The 23,562-nt window shown below is 41.7% G+C and overlaps 2 protein-coding genes across 4 annotated transcripts in view; one reads left to right on the top strand and one right to left on the bottom strand.

The window, feature by feature from the left end:
- The first annotated feature begins 343 nt into the window (after nt 1-343).
- On the top strand, nt 344-2,992 carry LOC130381836 (uncharacterized). 2 transcript variants are annotated; one of them, XM_056589623.1, is made up of 4 exons: nt 344-550; nt 1,947-2,097; nt 2,260-2,386; nt 2,498-2,992. In XM_056589623.1, the coding sequence occupies exons 1-4, from the start codon at nt 418-420 to the stop codon at nt 2,972-2,974; spliced, it is 888 nt and encodes a 295-aa protein (XP_056445598.1). In that variant the 5' UTR covers nt 344-417; the 3' UTR covers nt 2,975-2,992. The 2 variants fall into 2 exon arrangements, 1 of the variants encoding a protein (XP_056445598.1); XR_008895482.1 differs by lacking the exon at nt 344-550 and adding an exon at nt 1,124-1,840.
- A 3,524-nt stretch (nt 2,993-6,516) lies between these two features.
- LOC130381763 (activin receptor type-2A-like) overlaps nt 6,517-23,562 on the bottom strand; it is an 82,269-nt gene continuing 65,223 nt past the window's right edge. For both annotated transcript variants that reach the window (XM_056589520.1, XM_056589519.1), the window contains 2 exons: nt 8,046-8,176; nt 6,517-7,458 (listed from right to left, as the gene is read on the bottom strand). In XM_056589520.1, the coding sequence (XP_056445495.1) occupies nt 7,264-7,458; nt 8,046-8,176 (326 nt within the window). In that variant the 3' untranslated portion in view covers nt 6,517-7,263. The remainder of the gene's footprint in view (nt 7,459-8,045; nt 8,177-23,562) is intronic.

A 23,562-nucleotide genomic window follows, 5' to 3' on the forward strand; every position in this document is an offset into this window, starting at 1 on the left:
TGCGGACGCGGCATGAACGCAGCAGAATTCGAAACCGTTGAAAGCAATGAGAGTGGCTACACCAGACGCTGAAACTGAACGTACCGCGCCGACATTTCCGCGTGGAAAATTAAGACATAGACTGGTTTCTATTTTTATTATTTTCCGCGAGGTTTGCGTGGGCCTTTTAACATAGAGTATGGTAATAAAGCAATGAAATGTAATGAAAACCATTATATATTTTGCTGTGAATAATGAGGGAAGCAATAAATCTGATTATTTCCCAAACCCCCGAGAGCTGTTACTATGGAGATTTAACGTTTTTAACGATTAAAACATTACTTTTCTGTTTGAAGACGAGTGTATAAGATAGATAGTATACGTAGACAGTGTAAGTATATAGATAGCAAGTAGGCCTCGATAGTTGATAGTTCAAGAATGGATGATTATTTATTAATTCGTGAAGTTGAAAAACGAGTACAGCTTTACGACCACAGTGACCCGAAATATAAGGATAAACGTCAAAGAGATGCCGGATGGAGAGCTGTTTCGGAGGCAGTTGGCATAACTGGTGAGTAACTTCTATACTATACTTCTATACTATAAGCAGCTATTGAACTGGACCATAGTAATACTAATTATTCATAATAGTGGACGTTCCTCAAAATCATTATGTCTATAGCATTACTTTAAAATTGTTTTACTTAGTCTATAGTGCTTATCCTGAGAATGTATTTTTAAGTGGAAACAGATTAAAAAGAATCATGGTGTCAACAAGAACGTTTTAATCAACATACATTTGGAACCAAGAATGTCTGATGAGAGACAGGGAAACAGACAGAGCGAGAGAGAGAGAGATGGATAATCAATATCTATTTACAAAATATCAATATATATTTACAAAAAGATATATACAATGATCATCATGTTATCCAAACCTATTAAACTACATTATTTACAAAATTATTTACACATTATGTGCACTATTTAAAGCTCCTTCTGGGGAGTCAAAGAAATTACAGAGGAACTCCCGAGTCTGAAGGGCTTCCCTGGGTCCTCTGTTACCCCCCATGTGTCTGACACTTTGCAGACCATGTTCTCCATCCCTTTGACCCTCTACCATATCTCTGTTCTTAGGCTTGATCAGATAATTATGTAGCACACATGCTGCCATGACTACCATGTCTATATGACACGGCAGCATGGATATTCATGACAAAAAAACCCTCCATCTGGCCGCAAGAATGCCAAAGGCACACTCCACTGTCATGCGAGCTCTTGACAGCCTGTAGTTAAAGTTACTATTATGCCTTGACAGGTTGCTGCCAGGGTAGGGTCGCATCAGGTACCGCTTCAAGGGAAACGCAGCATCCCCTACCATCATGTATGGCACGTCACCTTGCTGACCATAACCAGGCAGGGGGGTGTCTTCTGGCACATTCAAAGTCTTTTCACTCATTCCCCTCCCCAGTGCTGAATGAGCGAACACCCCACCATCACTTGCACGGCCAAAATCGCCAACTTGTATGATTATAAATTTTGAGTCCGCATCCACCAGGGCCAACAAGATTATTGAAAATGTTTTTTTATAATTAAAAAACTGGCTGCATGATTTTTTGGGTGCTTGAATTTGAATGTGCTTCCCATCGGTGGCCCCAATGCAATTTGGAAACTGCCATCTTCTCCAAAAGCGCTCTGCGATAGCTGTCCATGATTCCTCCGTTGGTTTCGGCATTTGGGTCTCCATCATGTGATCGACAACTGCCCTACAGGTCATGTGAACGGAGTCTGCCACTGTTTTTCTGCCCAGCCTGTAGGCAAGAGCCAGACTCCTGAAAGACTCTCCGGTGGCAAGGAATCTGTAGGAAAATATATAATTTGTTAACTGGTGTACAACATACATCAGTTATTGTTACTTTAAAAGAAAAAAATCTGTTATTCAATTATCTGGCAATTTATGTCAACAGTTGTGAAGTGCCAAGGTCGCTGGAAGGACCTAAGGGACCAATTTTCCAAAAAAAGTTTACAACCACGGAGTGGATCGGCAGCAGGACCCCAAAAGGAGTGGAAATACACCCAAGCCCTGTCTTTTCTTATTCCCCACCTTCAACCCAGGAGGTACAGTGCAAACACTGAAAGGCAGTGATGGCTCACTGATTCCCAGCACACTATTTTACATATAGCACAAGTTCTAAAATAACTGAAAAGATTTTCTCATTTTAAGAATCAGCATACATTTACCTAGACTATAAATCATTGTGCATGTCATTTATGCTTTAGCTCTAGAAGCAACCTAGACCAAGTTGAAGATTGGGAGGCATTGGACCTGAGCCATGGAGAGGATGTGCGGGAGGAGAATGACCATCAACCAGATCAGCATTCTCAACCTGGTTCTTCAACCAACAGGGTAGGGCTGTGCAATTGTTTTCCTAACCTAATAAATATTTGTGTTAAATAATTGTAATTTCAATGTTGATTCAAATAATTGTGATTATCATTATTTTCCATAATCAAACAGCCCTACAGCAGACCTGCTGCACGAAAGAGGGCCTCAGCACCTTTGGAGTCTTTGGAGGATAGACTGCTGGCTATGGTCCAGGAGCCTCCACAGCACATGCACCATCGTGTGCCACAGGAGGAGGATGAGATGTTACATTTTGCCCTCAGTCTGGTGCCCTTGCTGAACAAATTAAGTGGCTGGGGTAAGCTGAGGGCAAAGATTGCTCTTTTAGAAGGGCTCCAGGGTGTCCATGATCTGGACCAAGGGCACCAGCAGGCCCAGATGCAGGGCCCTGGTCTAATTAGGCCATGGGATCAGACATCCCAGCCATCCCACCAGAGCCACCAGCCATCCCACCAGAGCCGCCAACCCCAACTATTATATGCACCACCCTCACATGCACAGACAAAGAGGTACAGACCAAGTGAGGAGACTTGGGGGGAATGTGGTGAGAGTACTGTGCCCTCACCCATTCCTCACTACACAGACTTATAGTGTATTAATAGTGCAATAAATTTGTCCATTTAAATCAATATTTCCTTCGTGTTTCTCTGTAACTTGTCAACACCTAAGCCCATGCAGTTTGTCTGAAATTGATGGAGTAAGTAAAGGCGGTGCAATGCCCCCCTGGGCCTTGAGCCTCCAAATAGAGGCCCATTGAGGACCACCCTGCTCTCTCCCCAAAACCATAATAATCATGGCAAAAGCTTGTGTGTTGGCCTACCTCAGTGTAACCACAAGTCTTTGCTTGGGTTCGACTGCCAGTCTGTAATTGGTGTCCTGTCGCTGGAGATCTGCACCAATCACTGACAGGATGTGGTCCATCTGCGTTGGTGTCATACGAAAATACGATCGATGGGTTGCAGCGTTAAAACGCAACTCCTCCGCCAGGTTGTAAAATACCCCTTGCTGTCGCCTGCGCTGGTTGATTGCAGTCACCCAGGTCCGTTTCCTCTTTTTAATCCTTTGGAGGATAACAAGTAAGGCAAGTGCCTTCCTCCTATTCACTGTAGGCACTGTAAAACAACTCTCTTGTGGTTAGATTGCACATCTGTCATTTATGCTAGACTATCTGCAACTAGCCTGTCTGTCATTAACGAATTAATCACGAATTAAAAGTTAGTATCACACAAACATACGTTTAAAAGAACTCTGTAGAGGTTAGATTATTCACAGCTTTTCATCTATGCTAATATGTCTGCAACTAGCCTGTCTGCAATACCGAAGTTTTACATAACTTATATCAAACCTACTTAGTCAGACTAATATTATATTGATCTTTGACGTGGAAGCTGGTTACCCTAGCTATTTCATTTGCAACTAATTCGTTTGTATCAAATTAGTTAGTTGGTCACTTACCAACGTAACTTTGTATCAATGTTTTATGGTTAATGTCCGTTGATGGTTGCTTGGTAACTATGTCTAGCTCAAATTTAACGTTATACGAATGTAGTTTGATTTACGGGTTGCTGTAGACTTAATACTTACCCATGTTACTCTGATCCAGATGAACTGGTGCCGATGAACTGTGGTTTATAAAATATATAAACACAAGAGATCATAAAAGATAAAGGAGCCAATTTTTAACGCGTCCAGTGTAGCCGGTTAATTTAAAATTTCCGCTTGGTGAACGTTCTATTTCTGCACGAGTGAATTTCCGCGTCTGGTGTAGCCGTACACTTAGGGTTAGCACACTAGGGTTCTTTTACAATAACATTTAAAAATACTGATGCATATTATATTCCATTTCTGCACAGTCTCTTCCTTTTTATTTAGCTGACACTTTAGTCAAAAACGACTGACGTATAATTGCTATCAACAATGAAGATGTGATTCAAAGAGTGCAAGAATCATTGGAGTACGGAAACCTTAAGTAAGGAAACCTTAAGTGCTACAATACAGAAACAGGGTTTCTTAATATTTTCATGTGCCAAGAGGCAGAGTGAACCAATGCGTTTTCGATCTCTGATGTCAGCGGGAAGCTCGTTCCACCGTTGTGGAGCCGGGACAGTAAACCATTGAGTTTTTGTTCAGCATAGTGGACGGGGTGGGGCATATGGTTTGACCTTGTCCTGGATGTAAGATTGAACAGAGCCTTCCGTGGCACGATAGGCGAGTACCAGTGACTTGCCCCAGATCCAAGCGAACACCGGTACTCGTGCAGGGGGCGGAGGAGTGGTGTATTGTGGGAGATCTTTGGTAGGTTGAACAGCAACTGGATGAGCTGCTGAGGAAAAATACCTTATTGATGCAAACCAGCCAGAAGGGATCGGCAGTACTGGAGATGCGGGATGAGATGAGTCTGGACCAGATCCTGTGTCACCTTCTGGGTTAGGAACGGCCGTATCCTCCTGATGTCGTAAGCATGGATCTGCAAGAGTGGGGGTCACAGTGGTATCGAACACGCAGCCCTAACAAATAATACAATGTCACCTGCCACCACACATAATCTAATTCACAACCACAGTCAAACCGCAATACTAAATAGGACTTAAGTCGTTCAATAAGAACAAACGATAATATTAATATTATTCCATTAACTGCAACAAATGTGTTTTTTGTATTCTCATGTTACTTTCAGTGGAAAACATCTACGAACTGGCGTTCAATTTTTTATTAGCATGGTTTAATTTGTCTTTGATGGGCGACTGATTAAGTTCAATAAAAGCAGAGATTCCTCATTACAAGTGTAATGGACCGTGTTAATCCTCAAATGAGCAGTTCTCTGTAAAAAAAAAAAAACCATTAAAAAAAGCTTCTTAATACCTCCTACTCAAACTAACAACTGCAAATTAAATACTGAGTCTCAGAGATCAGGGTCGAGAGGGGGTTGGAAGTTTGTTCCCACTTGTCAAAAGGCAAAGAGCGTAGACAAGATGCTGCGGTGGACAGTCAATCTGAGAGATTTGACACAACACAACACTGAACACAACACTGAATATGACCTTACAATGACACTGAAAGAAAACGCATAACCACAGCTTAAATGAATGGCGACTCTGTAAGTGGAACTCAATATCATTTCTGCTTACGATTTTGAGTAGAAAAGTGCATTTATTAGTTTTTTCGGCAAATTGGCACCTCTTTACAGCCTCAAATCAGAACACATAGAATATATTAATATCCATCTTAAATCACACAACCGCGTGTCACTGCTAAAGTGGTACTTTGGAAATATATCACCATCTCACAACTTGTTAGTTGAATTGTCTAATAATACCTGGCAAGGGGGGGGGGTGGGGGAAAGGCCGGAAGTCCACTTAGATGACACAAACCAATGAGCAAAGTGTGTCGAGTTGTCCTTTGTTCTTGATTCAGCAGCATCTAAAGGAAAAAAAAGTCGCTGTCTAAGTCTTGAAATCCCGAAAGGAGAGAAGAAAGTAATGTGTGTTGTTGTTTTACCAGAACAAACAATGGAAGAAAAAGGGAAGTCCAGCAAAACGTTGGTTAAAAATAAAACCGTTAGTTCTATGTGACGGATCCTTCCAGTCTTTTCTCCATGGAAGGGCGCGGCTAACAGGGAGAGGGCAGGGCCAGGGGGTATGCCAGTCCAGGATTGACCAATGAGAAACCAGAAACGGCGAGGGGGCGGTACCGGGTTCCGAACTAAGGCGTCGTCAGGCCTCGGAACACGCAGGCTTTCCCGAAATACAACGCAGACTTTGACCTTCAACAAGCGGGCGTCTCCGTTCCACGAGAGAAAGGCAATTATTTTTTGACCATTCAGCTGGTGTTGTATTTGGTTCATACTGAAAGGAATAAAAGGAACCGATAAAGCCTTCGTACCCATGTGCCTTCGAGCACTGTCGAGCAGTTTAAAACTGGTTGCCACGGGAGCGTTTGTCTGTTTACCTTTTCCTTGAATGTGTCCGTTTGAACTGAGGTATACCTTGGTTGAAGGAGGTTTATGGTTTGAATGGTCTTTATGCTTGAAAACAATGGACCACTACCCCCCCGTTTTACCCACCCGCTCCCGAAACACAGACAGACACACACAACAACCCCCCACCTCGCTCACCCCCCCTTGAGATAAGCTTGATTACCATGACAACTGGGTCCATAATACATTATGTACAGCAGCATTAAACACTAGAAAACATTCAAGAGCCATCGTCTGTTGGCAGATCAGTAGCGGTGGTGTCTTCGGTTTCTCCAGAGTACATCCACCCCACCTCTCACGGAGGTCGCTCATGATTGTTTTTTTGTTGTTTTGTTCACTTATTGTCAAACATTATTGTTTTTCATTCATCCCTACCGCCAAAGTATGCAGGGGTCGTCACTAGGAATCTATCGCAGGACTCCCGGAAGACTTGGTTAAAGAACTCCCTGTGTGTGTGTGTGTGTGTGTGTGTGTGTGTGTGTGTGTGTGTGTGTGTGTGTGTGTGTGTGTGTGTGTGTGTGTGTGTGTGTGTGTGTGTGTGTATAGAAATGAACACTCGTTCGGTCAAACATAAGAGAATAGCGACGGTCGTCCAGGAAAAAAGAAACGCTGATAATCCAGACGTACGCCATCGAGGGAACGCTCCTCAATGGTCTAGCACCTCAATGGTCCAGCTCCTCGGGGCGCTCCGATCCAAACGGGACGGATCGGAAGACCGGCTATCGGGGTGTGAGGGAGGAGTCGGGGGTGGAGCCTTAGGGCCGGGCGCTGGGGACGGAGCCCCGGAGGTGTTACCTGAAACAAGGCGTTAGTGACCGGGACTAAAAACAAAAGAGGGGGCTGTGCACCGCCGCACACCCAGCAGGGTCGGCCTCACAAGCAGCCCCTCTGGGTCGTGTCTGAGTCAAATGCTGGACTCTTTGGGAACGGTGTCCAGGTTGGTCACCATGGCGACCACAGGCAGGATGTCCTCCAGGCCACCGGACGCGGCCACGCGCCGCATCTGGCCCACGCGCTCCTCCACGCAGCCTGCCGAGAGACGCGCCTCCGACTCGTGGTCCCAGCAGTCCTCGATAGTCTCACACAGCAAGGCCAGGCCCTGGAGAGACCAGCACACACTGGTTATGATACTGTAGAGAGACCAGCACACACTGGTTATAACACTGTAGAGACCAGCACACACTGGTTATGATACTGTAGAGAGACCAGCACACATTGGTTATAGTACTGTAGAGGAACCAGCACACACTGGTTATAATACTGTAGAGTGACCGGCATACACTGGTTATAATAACTGTAGAGAGACCAGCACACACTGGTCTCTCTACAGACCCCGGAGTATGGACCCCAGTGTGTCTCGCTGACCGGCCCCTCAAACCCAGGTGTGTGGACCCCAGAGTGGGTACTGACCGGCCCCTCAGAGGCCCAAGTGTGTGGACCCCAGCGTGTGTACCCAAGCGTGTGGACCCCTCAGAAGCCCCAGTGTGTGGCCCCAGCGTGTGGACCCAAGCATGTGGATCCCTCAGAGGCCCCAGTGTGTGGACCCCGGTGTGTGGACCCCAGCGTGTGTCGCTGACTGGCCCCTCAGACCCCGGTGCGTGGACCCCAGCGTGTGTCGCTGACCGGCCCCTCAGACCCAGTATGTGGACCCCAGCATGGGTCGCTGAGGTGCAGGGGGGGCCTCACCGGGTGCTTGTGCCAGCAGTCCAGCAGAAGGGGGCGGAGCTTCTTGTGCACCACCACCTCCTGGATGTCCTCCAGTGACGGCTGCTGGCCCACCTCCTCCTCAAAGGGCAGCATGTACTGGTCCACCGGACCTGCAGCGCCCACACGCACACGCACACACACACACACACACACACACTTAAAGGTAAACATGGGTGTAAGCCTATCGCACTGCTGCCTTCCTTAGACAATATTTACAAGTACCATCTATTCTAGACTCACCTCAAGCAACGTAATCAATTAAACATACAAACATGAATAAATGCCATCAGTACCCTCATCAGAAGTATTAGCTACCTGGCCTTATGTTATCCACCTGGATAACATGATTATCATTAACCTATAATGAGGGTAAGATGGCTGATTTGTTGTATTATTTGTGAGTAGCAGCTACGTTCTCAAGCTTTCCCTCTGTCTGTGTGTGTGTGTGTGTGTGTGTGTGTGTGTGTGTGTGTGTGTGTGTGTGTGTGTGTGTGTGTGTGTGTGTGTGTGTGTGTGTGTGTGTGTGTGTGTGTGTGTGTGTGTGTGTGTTAATATGGTGTAGACGGACAATTGACCTGACTTCTCACCTGGGCTCCCCGGACCTAACGCCTGATTTCCACCGGGGGCGTATGCCCCGCGAAATGGCTGCGAACTGCCCTGCGTCAATCCCCACCGGGCGCGTAACGGCAGCGTAGCGCTGCCTTGCGAGCCAGCCGTATTCACGCGAGATCAAGAGATTACGCGATGATCCTAAACCTAATGTACTCACCTTGCACTCCCAAAACTACTGCAAATAAATGCCAAATATTGCCCATCTAGCCTACGGTTAAACATGATTTTATAGCATTAAAACGTATTCACTAAAAAAGTTACACATTTTTTGTTGATAGTCGAAAAACGACTAAACAGCTTCTACTGAGTATTAGAATATTTTTTAATACTTACAGTGATCTTTTACCTAAAAACTGTTCTGCCCAAAACCTTTGATAAAGTGAGTTAATGTGTTTCATCATTTGTATGAATACGTTTGAAGCAACATATGGATTGTAAGTGTTGCTGTATTGAACATCCTTCTGAAATCTAAATAGTCAATGTCACCTTTTAATGTTGCTTGTGCAAAAGTTAATGTTTGAGTTCTTTATCAACGTGCAACATGGATGCTGCGTTTGTGTATAGTCAGCTGACTTTTTTATGGTTTATATGGACAGTGGTATGTAAGAACAATTTGTATCAGATGCTTTTGAAACCATAAGTCTGTATAATATTATGAGTGTGTGTCTGTGTCCAGCAGTGCACCCCACCCAGATGTGACTTGGGAGGACCAAAGAGTTTACAGGGTCCTGCATCCAGCTCAGTATATTATGAGTGTATGTGTGTTGAGCAGTGTAGCCCACCCAGATGTGACTTGGGAGGATCTTAGTGTTTACAGGGTCCTGCCGTTAGGTGGAGTGCAGAATGACCACACAATCAATACTTGGATCACCTTCACATTTGATCTGTACGTTAGTTTAATGTATATGGTACGTTTCTCAGTTACACATGAAAATGGGGACCAAGTCTCTACAAAGTGGATTACAAGACATGATCTCATTTAAAAGGAAGCACAGCAAATCTAAGAACTATAAAGACATGACATCACTTAGAGAAAAAGCCTTGAGGTGGAGTGTATATTCTAGCAGGTGGGTTGGCAGTAGATAAACAATGGGATAATCAATACTGAACTCATAAGTCAACCATAAGATAGAAGACTGTAGTTTTTGTCTGCAGACTGTAGTCGTTTGACCTGTAAAGTGACTGTAGAGCAGTTCCAGAGGGGATTTGTTTCTCACAAAACATTCATGGAAACACAGCCATGATGCCTTTCACATGATGTTACAGAGGGAACATCCTGTCCTCAAGATGGTCGTTTTTCCTCTTTTATAGGGTCTTGATGAGGAAGTGCCTCAGAAGGGTTCAAGGCCACATATTCCTCATCCCTAAATGAAGATATTGAAGAGGTAAGTCTTCATGAAAGAATGCTTTTCTTTAACATTTTGCATTGACTTAATATCTTACCAAAGTATACAGTGAGGTTCAAATCAACGTTTCCCCTTTGTCTTCGTCTACCATAGTTTATTTTTTTATTATTAAAGGGCCAAATATCCTCTAGTGGTACATTCCCAGTATCTTTGTATTTATTGTTTCTTAGGTTTAGCTGCTACAGATGGTGACTAAAAATAACCAGACCCTTGATTTTGTGAACGACGCGATTAAGGGAAGTCCAGTGCTTCCACTTCACAAGGTTGAAAAGGTATATTAGGTTGAAAAATGTATTGGACTTTGTGGTGAGGTTTTGACCACTTTCTAGTTTTAAAGAATATTTTTATTTAAGCTTAATTTAGGTATAATAATGGGGGTCCTTTTTGGCTAGTTCACTGGCTATCTTGTGGCAAACATGTCTGCCACAAGAAGACTTGCTTTCTGAGTATTTTCTGTGGTTGGTCTGGCATTGACATTACCATATATGCATGGGATAAGCCATATTTTTTTTTAAATACACACCACAATGGCAACTTATTCCATCTCAGGTCTTCTAACATTCCTGCTCTACATGCATAGGCTATTTATATTGAAGACGTTTCAATCATGTTTAGATCTTTTTGTATTTTTGTTATCTTGACCTGGTGGACAAAGCTTAGATATGCATGTGGTTTGTGTGTGTTAATTATTTTTATACAATTCATGATTGCAGCATTTTGCCAAATATCATACATACACAAGTACAGCATAGTATGTTTAATCCTGTCTTCTGTTTTTAGGACTTTTCTTATTAGTCAAATGACAACATTCATTCTTGGAAAGCTGACTTGACTTGCCAGATTTGTAACTTTCTGGTTTAAACAAAACCAACAAATAGACGCATAACACTGATAATTTTGAACCCGTTTGCTCTTATAATGTATTATAGATTACTACTGAGAATACCCAGAATCAGTTCAACCATCCAAGTGAAATGGATCCTTTTTACAGTGAAAAAGTCAATCGGATCTCATGTTGATATTGGATTTTATGGATTCCCTCATCAGACTTAGTAGATACAAACATGTCAATGTGAAATATCTAGTTGCTCAATCTCTGGCACAAATGTAACCATAAAATATTGCCAACAGTGTCAAAAACATCACCTGGTGTGCACTACCATGTCATCCTTGGACAAGTGTGTTCAGTGTGTAGGACCCATTACCTCCTTCAATTGGATTGGTTATATCTCACAGGTGAGATATTTAGTAAATTGGTTTCCAAGTAGTGGCAGTAGGTGAGTAGACGCTGTGTTCTAATGTTTGATTAATAACTTTATGAAGAAAGCATGAAAAATGTAGCTCTATACACAGCATTGGCTATCATACCAACCATTTTCACCTTTTTACATAGAGCAAAAATGTGACATGATGATTAATTGGACACTGATGCCTCACTTTATCGGTGGGAGATTGATTGCCGAGTATGGCATATCGTTCAGATTACTTAAAGATATTGGTAACCCTTCCTTTTACAGTCCCCTAATTACTAGGTATTTACCCGGTACCTGCATGGTAAATTATAGTGTATTACTGGGTAATTACCACTGGTAATAAGAAGGTAAATACAGAGGTAGTTACCCGGTAAATACATGGTAAATCATAGTGTATTACCACTGGTAATAAGAAGGTAAATACAGAGGTAGTTACCCGGTAAATACATGGTAAATCATAGTGTATTACTGGGTAATTACCACTGGTAATAAGAAGGTAAATACAGAGGAATTATCCAGTAAATTAAAGTGTATTACTGTGTAATTACCACTGGTAATAAGAAGGTAAATACAGAGGAATTACAGCTGATGTACCAAGTAAAACCTCCACTATTACCCATCAACTCAACTAAGTAGCGTGTAGTTGTAACTGTTTTAGGTTGGTAATAACTCCGATATTGTGTACTTCCTAGGAAATTAGGCAACCAATTCTTAGAAAAACCTATTATCCAAGGTTTATGTTGGTAACAGCCCAAATTTAATGATGTACTATCTAGAAATTAGCATAGTACTTTCCAATAAAATACATTTTCTTAGTTATTATTCATAGCTACACCCATTTAGAAAGGGTTTATTCAATTTACCACTATGGAATTACTTACCTGGTAACAACCTCTGCAGGAAGTTTTCCTCTAGTGTCATGGTACATCTTCTTAAATACTGGGTACGAAGCCGTTTGTTTCCATGGTATTACCAGGTTCTTACCATATCATTTATAATAGATACATTCCATTGTCCATGCAGTCAACACAAACTTGTACCATGTACGTTCTGCGACGTTACCAAGTAAAACACGACAATTTACCCAGTAAGTAAGCTGAAACTGTACTGTAAAAGGAAGCCTAGTTTGTTTCCATGGTATTACCAGGTTCTTACCATATAATTTGTAATACATTATTCCCTTTTCCATGCAGTCAACACAAACTTGTACCATGTACGTTCTGCGACGTTACCAAGTAAAACACGACAATTTACCCAGTAATTAAGCTGAAACTGTACTGTAAAAGGAAGCCTCGTTTGTTTCCATGGTATTACCAGGTTCTTACCATATAATTTGTAATACATTATTCCCTTTTCCATGCAGTCAACACAAACTTGTACCATGTACGTTCTGCGACGTTACCAAGTAAAACACACCAATTTACCCAGTAATTAAGCTGAAACTGTACTGTAAAAGGAAGCCTCGTTTGTTTCCATGGTATTACCAGGTTCTTACCATATAATTTGTAATACATTATTCCCTTTTCCATGCAGTCAACACAAACTTGTACCATGTACGTTCTGCAACGTTACCAAGTAAAACACGACAATTTACCCAGTAATTAAGCTGAAACTGTACTGTAAAAGGAAGCCTTGTTTGTTTCCATGGTATAACCAGGTTCTTACCATATAATTTGTAATACATTATTCCCTTTTCCATGCAGTCAACACAAACTTGTACCATGTACGTTCTGCGACGTTACCAAGTAAAACACACCAATTTACCCAGTAATTAAGCTGAAACTGTACTGTAAAAGGAAGCCTCGTTTGTTTCCATGGTATTACCAGGTTCTTACCATATAATTTGTAATACATAATTCCCTTTTCCATGCAGTCAACACAAACTTGTACCATGTACGTTCTGCGACGTTACCAAGTAAAACACGACAATTTACCCAGTAATTAAGCTGAAACTGTACTGTAAAAGGAAGCCTCGTTTGTTTCCATGGTATTACCAGGTTCTTACCATATAATTTGTAATACATTATTCCCTTTTCCATGCAGTCAACACAAACTTGTACCATGTACGTTCTGCGAGGTTACCAAGTAAAATACGACAATTTACCCAGTAATTAAGCTGAAACTGTACTGTAAAAGGAAGCCTCGTTTGTTTCCATGGTATTACCAGGCTCTTACCATATAAGTTGTAACTGGTTATTCCCTTTTCCATGCAATCAACACAAACCATATATGTTCTGCAACATCGTTCACCAGTAGTTAAGCACTTTAATTTTTATTATAAAACCCCAAACCACTGTTGATGAAAGACATATTAAAATTAAACAAAATCAAGGGCTTATCTTTCAAACAAATGCATATCTCACAAACAGGCACTGAACACTGAAGAAATTGGCCAAAAAAAAGAGCCGTCCACATCAACTCAATTTAAATGTTACTGATGGTGTTTTCATAGAACACATGACAGTGTTATGGCAAGTGACCACAAGGAAGACTGCTTCAACCTCTACAATTTGAATAAGTGGTGAATGCCATGCAGCAATCTGCCTATGGGAGCATCTTTGTGGTCATTCGCAAACCAATGAGTCCACTCGATGAATGAGAGATGACTCTTTAGTGTCTTCTCTGAGGTATCCCTGCAGTCTCCACATCTGGGATTTGAAGGCTGACCAAGACCTGACCAGGTACCCCCAAATCTCCCCTTCAAGAATCAGAAGACAAGAAAATAAACATTAGGACTGTCAATTAATGAACATTTCTAGAACATGTAGAACTCAAAGATTATTTTGTTTATCAGTTAAGAAAGGATGCTGGTCCTCTGGCCATTGTGTTTGGTCATATTGAAAAGAGAAAAAGGCATAGCCATAAATACAGTTAATAGGACGGGAGGGGACAGGCCGTTAGCTCCGGTTAGCCCTTTAGCATCGAGCTAGCGGAGCTTCTGTCATTCAAATAACTCGGACATGTTGTCTAAAACCTATAACACCCAATTTATTAAAATATCCGGATTTAATCGGGCTCTCTCCCATAAGTACAGTTAATAGGACGGGAAGAGACAGGCTCTGTTAGCCCCGGTTAGCGCGATGCTAAAGAGCAGCTCTACCAGAGCATGCCACCTCAACAGGTGCAAGTTAGCCTCCGGTTTGATATTCGCCGGATATTCGGTTTACCACCCAATCGGATTCATCAACATAAGTGCAATACATTACGGGCTTAGTATGTTGAGGACGGTTTAGGACACCGTATCGCGAAAAATCACGAAAACACATGTTGTCGCCATCAATGTCTGTGCAACAACGTCATTTACGTTCTGGCTGCTACCTGTTTTAGGGACCGTCAACAAATTACACTCACCTACTGTTGGCAGAGACGTTACCATGGAATTGTTTCAGGAAATGAATCACACAAATATATTGCAATATAGTTAATCATAATGCAGTTAATAGTTTAATATTCGACAAAAATCGACCAAACTATATTTGAAATTATTAATTGCATCCCGTTTAACAATAATGCAATATATTAGCAAAGTTACCTGCAGTAAGTAGCAGCCCACCATTGGCAACTACTACTACAATCAGGTGACAAAATGTATTTTTTTGTGATTTTTATGTTATTTTATATGATTTATTTCCAGAAACAATTCCATGGTAACGTCTCTGCCACCAGTCGGTGAGTGTAACTTGTTGACGGTCCCTAAAACAGGTAGCAGCCAGAGAACGTAAATGACGTAGTTGCACAGACATCGATGGCGACAACATGTGTTTGTGATTTTTCGCGATACAGTGTCCTAAACCGTCCTCAACATACTAAGCCCGTAATGTATTGCACTTATGTTGATGAATCCGATTGGGTGGTAAACCGAATATCCGGCGAATATCAAACCGGAGGCTAACTTGCACCTGTTGAGGTGGCATGCTCCGGTAGAGCTGCTCTTTAGCATCGCGCTAACCGGGGCCAACAGAGCCTGTCCCTTCCCGTCCTATTAACTGTACTTATGGGAGAGAGCCCGATTAAATCCGGATATTTTAATAAATTGGGTGCTATAGGTTTTAAACAACATGTCCGAGTTATTTGAATGACAGAAGCTCCGCTAGCTCGATGCTAAAGGGCTAAAACCGGAGCTAACGGCCTGTCCCCTCCCGTCCTATTAACTGTATTTATGGCTATGCCTTTTTCTCTTTTCAATATGACCAAACACAATGGCCAGAGGACCAGCATCCTTTCTTAACTGATAAACAAAATAATCCTTGACTTCTACATGTTCTAGAAATGTTCATTAATTGACAGTCCTAATGTTTATTTTCTTGTCTTCTGATTCTTGAAGGGGAGATTTGGAGGTACCTGGTCAGGTCTTGGTCAGCCTTCAAATCCCAGATGTGGAGACTGCAGGGATACCTCACAGAGAAGACACTAAAGAGTCATCTCTCATTCATCGAGTGGACTCATTGGTTTGCGAATGACCACGAAGATGCTCCCATAGGCAGATTGCTGCATGGCATTCACCACTTATTCAAATTGTAGAGGTTGAAGCAGTCTTCCTTGTGGTCACTTGCCATAACACTGTCATGTGTTTTATGAAAACACCATCAGTAACATTTAAATTGAGTTGATGTGGACGGCTCTTTTGTTTGTCCGATTTCTTCAGTGTTCAGTGCCTGTTTGTGAGATATGCATTGTTTGAAAGATAAGCCTTTGATTTTGTTTAATTTTAATATGTCTTTCATCAATAGTGGTTTGGGGTTTTATAACAACAATTAAAGTGCTTAACTACTGGTGAACGATGTTGCAGAACATATATGGTTTGTGTTGATTGCATGGAAAAGGGAATAACCAGTTACAACTTGTATGGTAAGAGCCTGGTAATACCATGGAAACAAACGAGGCTTCCTTTTACAGTACAGTTTCAGCTTAATTACTGGGTAAATTGTCGTGTTTTACTTGGTAACGTCGCAGAACGTACATGGTACAAGTTTGTGTTGACTGCATGGAAAAGGGAATAATGTATTACAAATTATATGGTAAGAACCTGGTAATACCATGGAAACAAACGAGGCTTCCTTTTACAGTACAGTTTCAGCTTAATTACTGGGTAAATTGTCGTGTTTTACTTGGTAACGTCGCAGAACGTACATGGTACAAGTTTGTGTTGACTGCATGGAAAAGGGAATAATGTATTACAAATTATATGGTAAGAACCTGGTAATACCATGGAAACAAACGAGGCTTCCTTTTACAGTACAGTTTTAGCTTAATTACTGGGTAAATTGTCGTGTTTTACTTGGTAACGTCGCAGAACGTACATGGTACAAGTTTGTGTTGACTGCATGGAAAAGGGAATAATGTATTACAAATTATATGGTAAGAACCTGGTAATACCATGGAAACAAACGAGGCTTCCTTTTACAGTACAGTTTCAGCTTAATTACTGGGTAAATTGTCGTGTTTTACTTGGTAACGTCGCAGAACGTACATGGTACAAGTTTGTGTTGACTGCATGGAAAAGGGAATAATGTATTACAAATTATATGGTAAGAACCTGGTAATACCATGGAAACAAACGAGGCTTCCTTTTACAGTACAGTTTTAGCTTAATTACTGGGTAAATTGTCGTGTTTTACTTGGTAACGTCGCAGAACGTACATGGTACAAGTTTGTGTTGACTGCATGGAAAAGGGAATAATGTATTACAAATTATATGGTAAGAACCTGGTAATACCATGGAAACAAACGAGGCTTCCTTTTACAGTACAGTTTCAGCTTACTTACTGGGTAAATTGTCGTGTTTTACTTGGTAACGTCGCAGAACGTACATGGTACAAGTTTGTGTTGACTGCATGGAAAAGGTAATAATGTATTACAAATTATATGGTAAGACCCTGGTAATACCATGGAAACAAACAAGGCTTCCTTTTACAGTACAGTTTCAGCTTAATTACTGGGTAAATTGTCGTGTTTTACTTGGTAACGTCGCAGAACGTACATGGTACAAGTTTGTGTTGACTGCATGGAAAAGGGAATAATGTATTACAAATTATATGGTAAGAACCTGGTAATACCATGGAAACAAACGGCTTTGTACCCAGTATTTAAGAAGATGTACCATGACACTAGAGGAAAACTTCCTGAATAAACTGAATAAACCCTTTCTAAATGGGTGTAGCTATGAATAATAACTAAGAAAAAGTATTTTATTGGAAAGTACTATGCTAATTTCTAGATACATCATTAAATTTGGGCTGTTACCAACATAAACCTTGGATAATAGGTGTTTCTAAGAATTGGTTGCCTAATTTCCTAGGAAGTACACAATATCGGAGTTATTACCAACCTAAAACAGTTACAACTCACACACTACTTAGTTGAGTTGATGGGTAATAGTGGAGGTTTTACTTGGTACATCAGCTGTAATTCCTCTGTATTTACCTTCTTATTACCAATGGTAATTACACAGTAATACACTATAATTTACCGGATAATTCCTCTGTATTTACCTTCTTATTACCAGTGGTAATTACCCAGTAATACACTATGATTTACCATGTATTTACCGGGTAACTACCTCTGTATTTACCTTCTTATTACCAGTGGTAATTACCCAGTAATACACTATGATTTACCATGTATTTACCGGGTAACTACCTCTGTATTTACCTTCTTATTACCAGTGGTAATTACCCAGTAATACACTATAATTTACCATGTATGTACCGGGTAAATACCTAGTAATTAGGGGGCTGTAAAAGGAAGGGTTACCAAGATATTTTATTTTGCCTCATTGACACGGACATCTGTGTTGGTGTCATGAGGTTGAGGATTATCTGAATCAATCTTTGTATTCCACTTTGATGTGAATGAACATTAATCAAGTATCTTTTAAATAGTAAAAAAACAAGCTTTTTGTGTATCCTAGATCACTTCAGTGCTATGAATGTAGAACTACTTAAATAAACCTGCAATGTTAAAATGTATGATTCTAATTGTGTTTGTGTGTTTGTTTAGGGGTCTGGCATAAATTCTTCCTCAGACAAAATACAAAAGACCCATCACAGGTGAGTATCCACTTAAGGTTTGTTGAACTCTTAAACTGTCTCTTAGTGTCCAGCACATAATATAATTAGCTTTCTCCCCATTTCAGGAGCATTTTTCTGGAGATGAACTGCTTTCAGACCAGGACAACGATCCAGAATCTGAAATTGGATATATTGGTAGGTAACTTCACCTCTGAGTCACCTCACTACTGGTTGTTTCTGTTGACAAGATCAACAGAAATGTTTTTTTCTTTTTTTATGTGTTTAGCAGAAGTAGTGCCATTATAGTCCTCCACAGTGAGTGAGCCTGCCCCTCTCTCTAAAGGTATGCCAAGTTTGAATACAAAGCACCATTAGTGCTTTAAAAGTGCCATGTCCACTGACACCTCGGCCAGTCAAGGCAGCATCCCAAAGCCTCCGGTCTCCAGGATGGAGGGAGATGTTGGGTTGCCGGGTCTAAAACATGATCCTCATTGAATTAATTCCTTTTCAAGCAGTGTTGATTATCAGCTTATGATGTTAGATTGTTCAGCAAGCAAGCAAACAGATCCGAAGGGTTAGGGTTGGAGGATGAAAAGATAAAGGACGTAACAGATAGACTATACAGTGTGTTAAAAAGGAGAACATGGTGTACAAAACTAAATATATCGAAGAAAAAAGTTTGTACGTTCCTTTCATGCTCAGTTGCTATACTGTTTATCTAATGTTGATGTAAATGTAGCTACCGTATTTTTGGACTATAAACCGCGCCTTTTTTCCCATTTTTCGATTCTGCGGCTTATATAACGGTGCGGCTTATCTATGCATTTTTACAGCTAACGGCCACTCGGAAAATTTGTATTCAAAGCTTAAATCAGTATTCGGAGCTTTGTTGTTTTTTTTCACGTACGTGACGTTACCAGAGCGAGGGATACAAACTATAAGCGTCAGCGACACCAAGCAGAGAAGCGAGAGAGGTGGAGGAAGAATAGATATCTTGTTTCCCTTTACTTTATAACACAACATTAGCGGGATCTCGGGAGGAAAAGTAATACTCGACGAAATGCTAACCTTAGCTTAGTTGTTTGTTTACGTTCGCTGCACAGCGCCGCGCCAATCAACTGTGACTGGCTTGCTGCAGAGCGTGAGCGTCTTGGGAATACCCGGACAATATAATGGATATAATATGGACACATAAGACAATCAATATTCGGTATTTGTTTTGGATTAATTGTACAAATTCCCTGAAAAGATGCACGTTCCAGGATGAATTGAAAAGCTCCCGTAAGGGCTGAGATGGCAGAGGACAGCTGATTTGGAACGGAACAACAGCTGTTCGCTTTCACAGGGAAAAACTAAGGAACTTCAACCTACTTGGGCCTACTAATTAACGTTCAAAAGCTATTCAATCTTCAACAAAATATGCAGATACTGTCAAAATCGGTTCCAGGGAGTATATAGGAATTATTAATGTTGTTTTTGATGGTGTTTTTTTCTGGAACGAGTATTCGAAGAACATTCGCTCGGAAAAACCAACGAGTATTCGAAGCCTGAAAAATGGCATTCGGGCCAGTCCTAATGGTAATTAAACATTAAAACACCTGTGGCTTATAGTCCAGTGCGGCTTATATATGTACACATCATTCAATTTAGCTGCTGCGGCTTATATTCCGGTGCGCCTTATAGTGGGGAAAATACGGTACATTTAAACTGACCGAACAGCAAAGAGGTTGTCAACAATTTTGTAAAAGTGTGTAATTCAAGTGAGCAATCAACTGAAAACCTTATATAAAATAATATATAATATTATTTATATAATATTATGTTATAAATAATTGTCATCACAGAAACTGGTAAACAATTTCTTCTTGTCATTCTGTGGCAATGGTTGAACTCAAAACGAAAACTAAATATGTTGGCCAGTTTGTGTGATCTATTTTCTACTTTGCATATTTTCCAGGAAAAGATTCTGGCAAAGAACATGGGTCCAGAAGAGCTAAAAAGAAAGTGTGGTCCAAGGTTGAGGTGGCTGCAAAGATCCGATACGTAAAGGAAAACCGGCTTCAAAAAATGAGTGCAGTCACTGTAAGCAGGTAGAAGGTCCTGCATTGACACACAGAACAGTCCAGAATATAAGGGACTTTGTGAGAACCGCGGAATAGCGGCAAAGAGGCAGGCTCCTAAACCAACAGAAAACGATCAGTGATCTTTTATTGATGTTTGATAAAAATGTTATTCTAGCAGGAAAGCTAAAAAAAAGTTGTGGCCCGTGTTATCTGACAAGATGTTTGGGGGTTAGAATCACTGTTTAATTGTATGTTTATTTATTTAAGATAAGAGGTAGCAGAGAGAGGGGTCATGTTTCCCGAAGCTCCGCCAGGCATTGAAAAAAACTACTTAATTCATCGTTCAGATCTACTTCATTTTATTTTATTTCATGATAATAATACTTAACAATATATAGTTTGTTTCCGTCGTCCTCCATCGCTCGATTCAACAATACATTTTGACACATTTTATGACTCCCGGATCAGACCGCAGAAAAAGCCATGGACTTTTCTATCGCCAACATGCCTCTGTACTCGGATATCTCAGGCACGGAGACTGGGAAATGCACAGACTGCACCAAACTGCGACAGGCAGTGGCTTTATTTGAAACGAGACAAGCAGCATTAGAAAAATGCAAAGCATTCCTCCAGGATACAGTACCGATGGGTGAGTTTGCTGAGCTAACTCAGACAAATACACAGCAAGATGATCAAAGCTACACTGTATCCTTCCCGAAGCTGGACAAGAGAGAGACAGTTCCAGCTGCGTCTCACTGGCACAGATTCGGAGCAAAGCCAAAATAACATACCAAAGTGAATCAACAAGTTCACTCAACGCCAAATGCTAAGCTACCCAAAGCTAAAGTTGCATGTATCAGCCGGATTAGCCCGTCACTGAAGTTAACCCTGCCGCTGAAGAACCGGTTCCTGCCACTTCAAGAGTCCACGAACGCGCCTGTCACCCATGCACCCTTGAGCCCCGAGATGTGTCCGGACAAACAGTGCGGACAGAGACCGACCATGAACCCGTCGCCAGAGAGGCGAGCTGTGCATACATCGGCCACCCATGCACCCCTGAGCCCCGAAATGTGTCCGGACGGACGGTGCGGACAGAGACGGACCAAGAACCAGTCGCCATGGAGGCGAGCTGCGCATGCGTCGGCCACCCGTGCGCCCCTGAGCCCCGAAATGTGTCCGGACGGACAGTGCGGACAGAGATGGAACAAGAACCAGTCGCCACGGAGGCGAGCTGCGCATGCGTCTGCCACCGCCACCTCAAGCCAACAAGGGCCCATCTCACAGAAAGCAGATGAACCAGACACACTGATAATAGGAGACTCAACCATCAAGGATATAACCGGTGAGAAGATCAAAACATGCTACTTCCCAGATGTGATGGTTAGTGATATCAACCGGAAACTAGCCTACATATTGGAAAACCCCACAATCTCACAGATTATTGTGCATGCAGGACTTAATGATATTCGAAGAGAACAGTCAGAACTTCTGAAGAGGGATTACGCTGATCTATTGGATACACTGGACAAAATACACATTAAGTCATTCATCAGTGGACCCATACCAGCAGTTGACAGGGGAATAAACAGATTCAGTCGTCTACTTGCACTGAATACATTGGCTTTCCAGAGTCTGCAATGTAAGAGGAAGGGGCTTTATTGACAATTTCAACTTGCTCTGGGGGCGCAAATATGTTTTCAGAGCAGATGGCCTACACCCAAACAGGTTAGGCTCAAAACTGTTAAGGGACAAACTTCTCTTCTCGCTCTCCCACAAATCTCCAAGGTCTGGCGCACAGGCCACAGTCAGAGCACAGGTTAAAAAGAAGCTAGACTACAACCTTCCCGACACATCTACTCTGCCACTATCTGACACACAGATAGCAGACAGACCACAGACCTTGAAGAGAGACAACAGCCTGCCCGACACCATGGACACCGTGCCTTCCCCCATCGCTGATGCTGGCTTGGCGAGGAACGGCCACCCCCCTCCACTGCATTCCCCCATCGACGATGACCTCCAGCCTCCTCTCTCCCATAGCCACAACAACAACTCCAGCTCCACTGTCTCCTCCCTTTGAGATTTCCAGCTGAATTTAAGAAACTGGAATATGTTGGCATCAAACTTGCATCTGTGTCAATGATGGCATCGCCACGTCATGGCCACAGGCTGATAACACCCAAGAGGATGGCGCCCCAGCCCCCCCCCTGTACTGATAGTAGTCCTGAGTATTACTGAGACAAAAAAGGGTTCAGCCGTAGACACAGTATAAAGGAAGCTTTGCATAATCTGCTGAACCCAAGGTTGCCAACGTGAAACATGGCAACTTTTGCATTCCTGCTGTAACCACTAAGAGAGTAAACAAAGGGAAACTTATACACAATGCTAACCTCACAAATCTCATACCTATTGCCTCCAAACCAAAAACAACCTTAAAGCCTATCAACAACACCATCAGGATGGGTCTACTTAATGTTAGGTCTCTTAATAACAAATCATTTTTAGTTAATGATTTTATTACCACCTCTAAACTGGATTTTGTGTTTTTAAATGAAACATGGCTAGAACAAAATAACAGTGCAACCGTTCTGATAGAGACAGCTCCTCCAAACTATAACTTTTTTGATGCATGTAGATCTGGAAAAAGAGGTGGAGGGGTTGCTGCTGTATTAAAATTTTTGTATTATTCAGGGGAAACAGATGTTATTTGGTTCGAATCATCATTCGAATAACTTTGTGCTGTATCGAAATGCTTGCCCAGAGTTCTCCTATTAATTATTTACAGGCCACCCACATACTCTGCAAATTTTTTAGACAACCTCACAGAATTATTGTCTAGCAACTCCACAGACTTTGACTGTCTAGTTATAACTGGTGACTTCAATTTTCATACTGATGATGTAAATGACAAGTGTGCAAAAAAACTTTTTACCATTTTGGACACATTTGAACTGTCTCAACATGTGAAAGAGCCTACTCATTGTAAGGGGCACACTCTAGACCTGGTAAACCAAAGGGCCTCAATGTTTCTGATCTCTCTGTTACTGATCCTTCCTTGTCTGACCACTTTTGTGTTTTCTTTAATATATCTTTCATTCCCGACATACAGACAAAATCAAATACTCTCAAAAAACTGTATATCAATGAAGAAT

Source organism: Gadus chalcogrammus, chromosome 4 (genome assembly GCF_026213295.1).
Source record: "Gadus chalcogrammus isolate NIFS_2021 chromosome 4, NIFS_Gcha_1.0, whole genome shotgun sequence".
In the NCBI taxonomy this organism is placed as follows: domain Eukaryota; kingdom Metazoa; phylum Chordata; class Actinopteri; order Gadiformes; family Gadidae; genus Gadus; species Gadus chalcogrammus.

Coding starts and splice junctions, on each gene's coding strand:
- LOC130381836 (XM_056589623.1), top strand. CDS start 418: ATGGATGATTATTTATTAATTCGTGAAGTTGAAAAACGAGTACAGCTT. Junction 551..1,946: donor GGAGGCAGTTGGCATAACTG/GTGAGTAACTTC, acceptor TTATGTCAACAG/TTGTGAAGTGCCAAGGTCGC. Junction 2,098..2,259: donor CCCCACCTTCAACCCAGGAG/GTACAGTGCAAA, acceptor TTTATGCTTTAG/CTCTAGAAGCAACCTAGACC.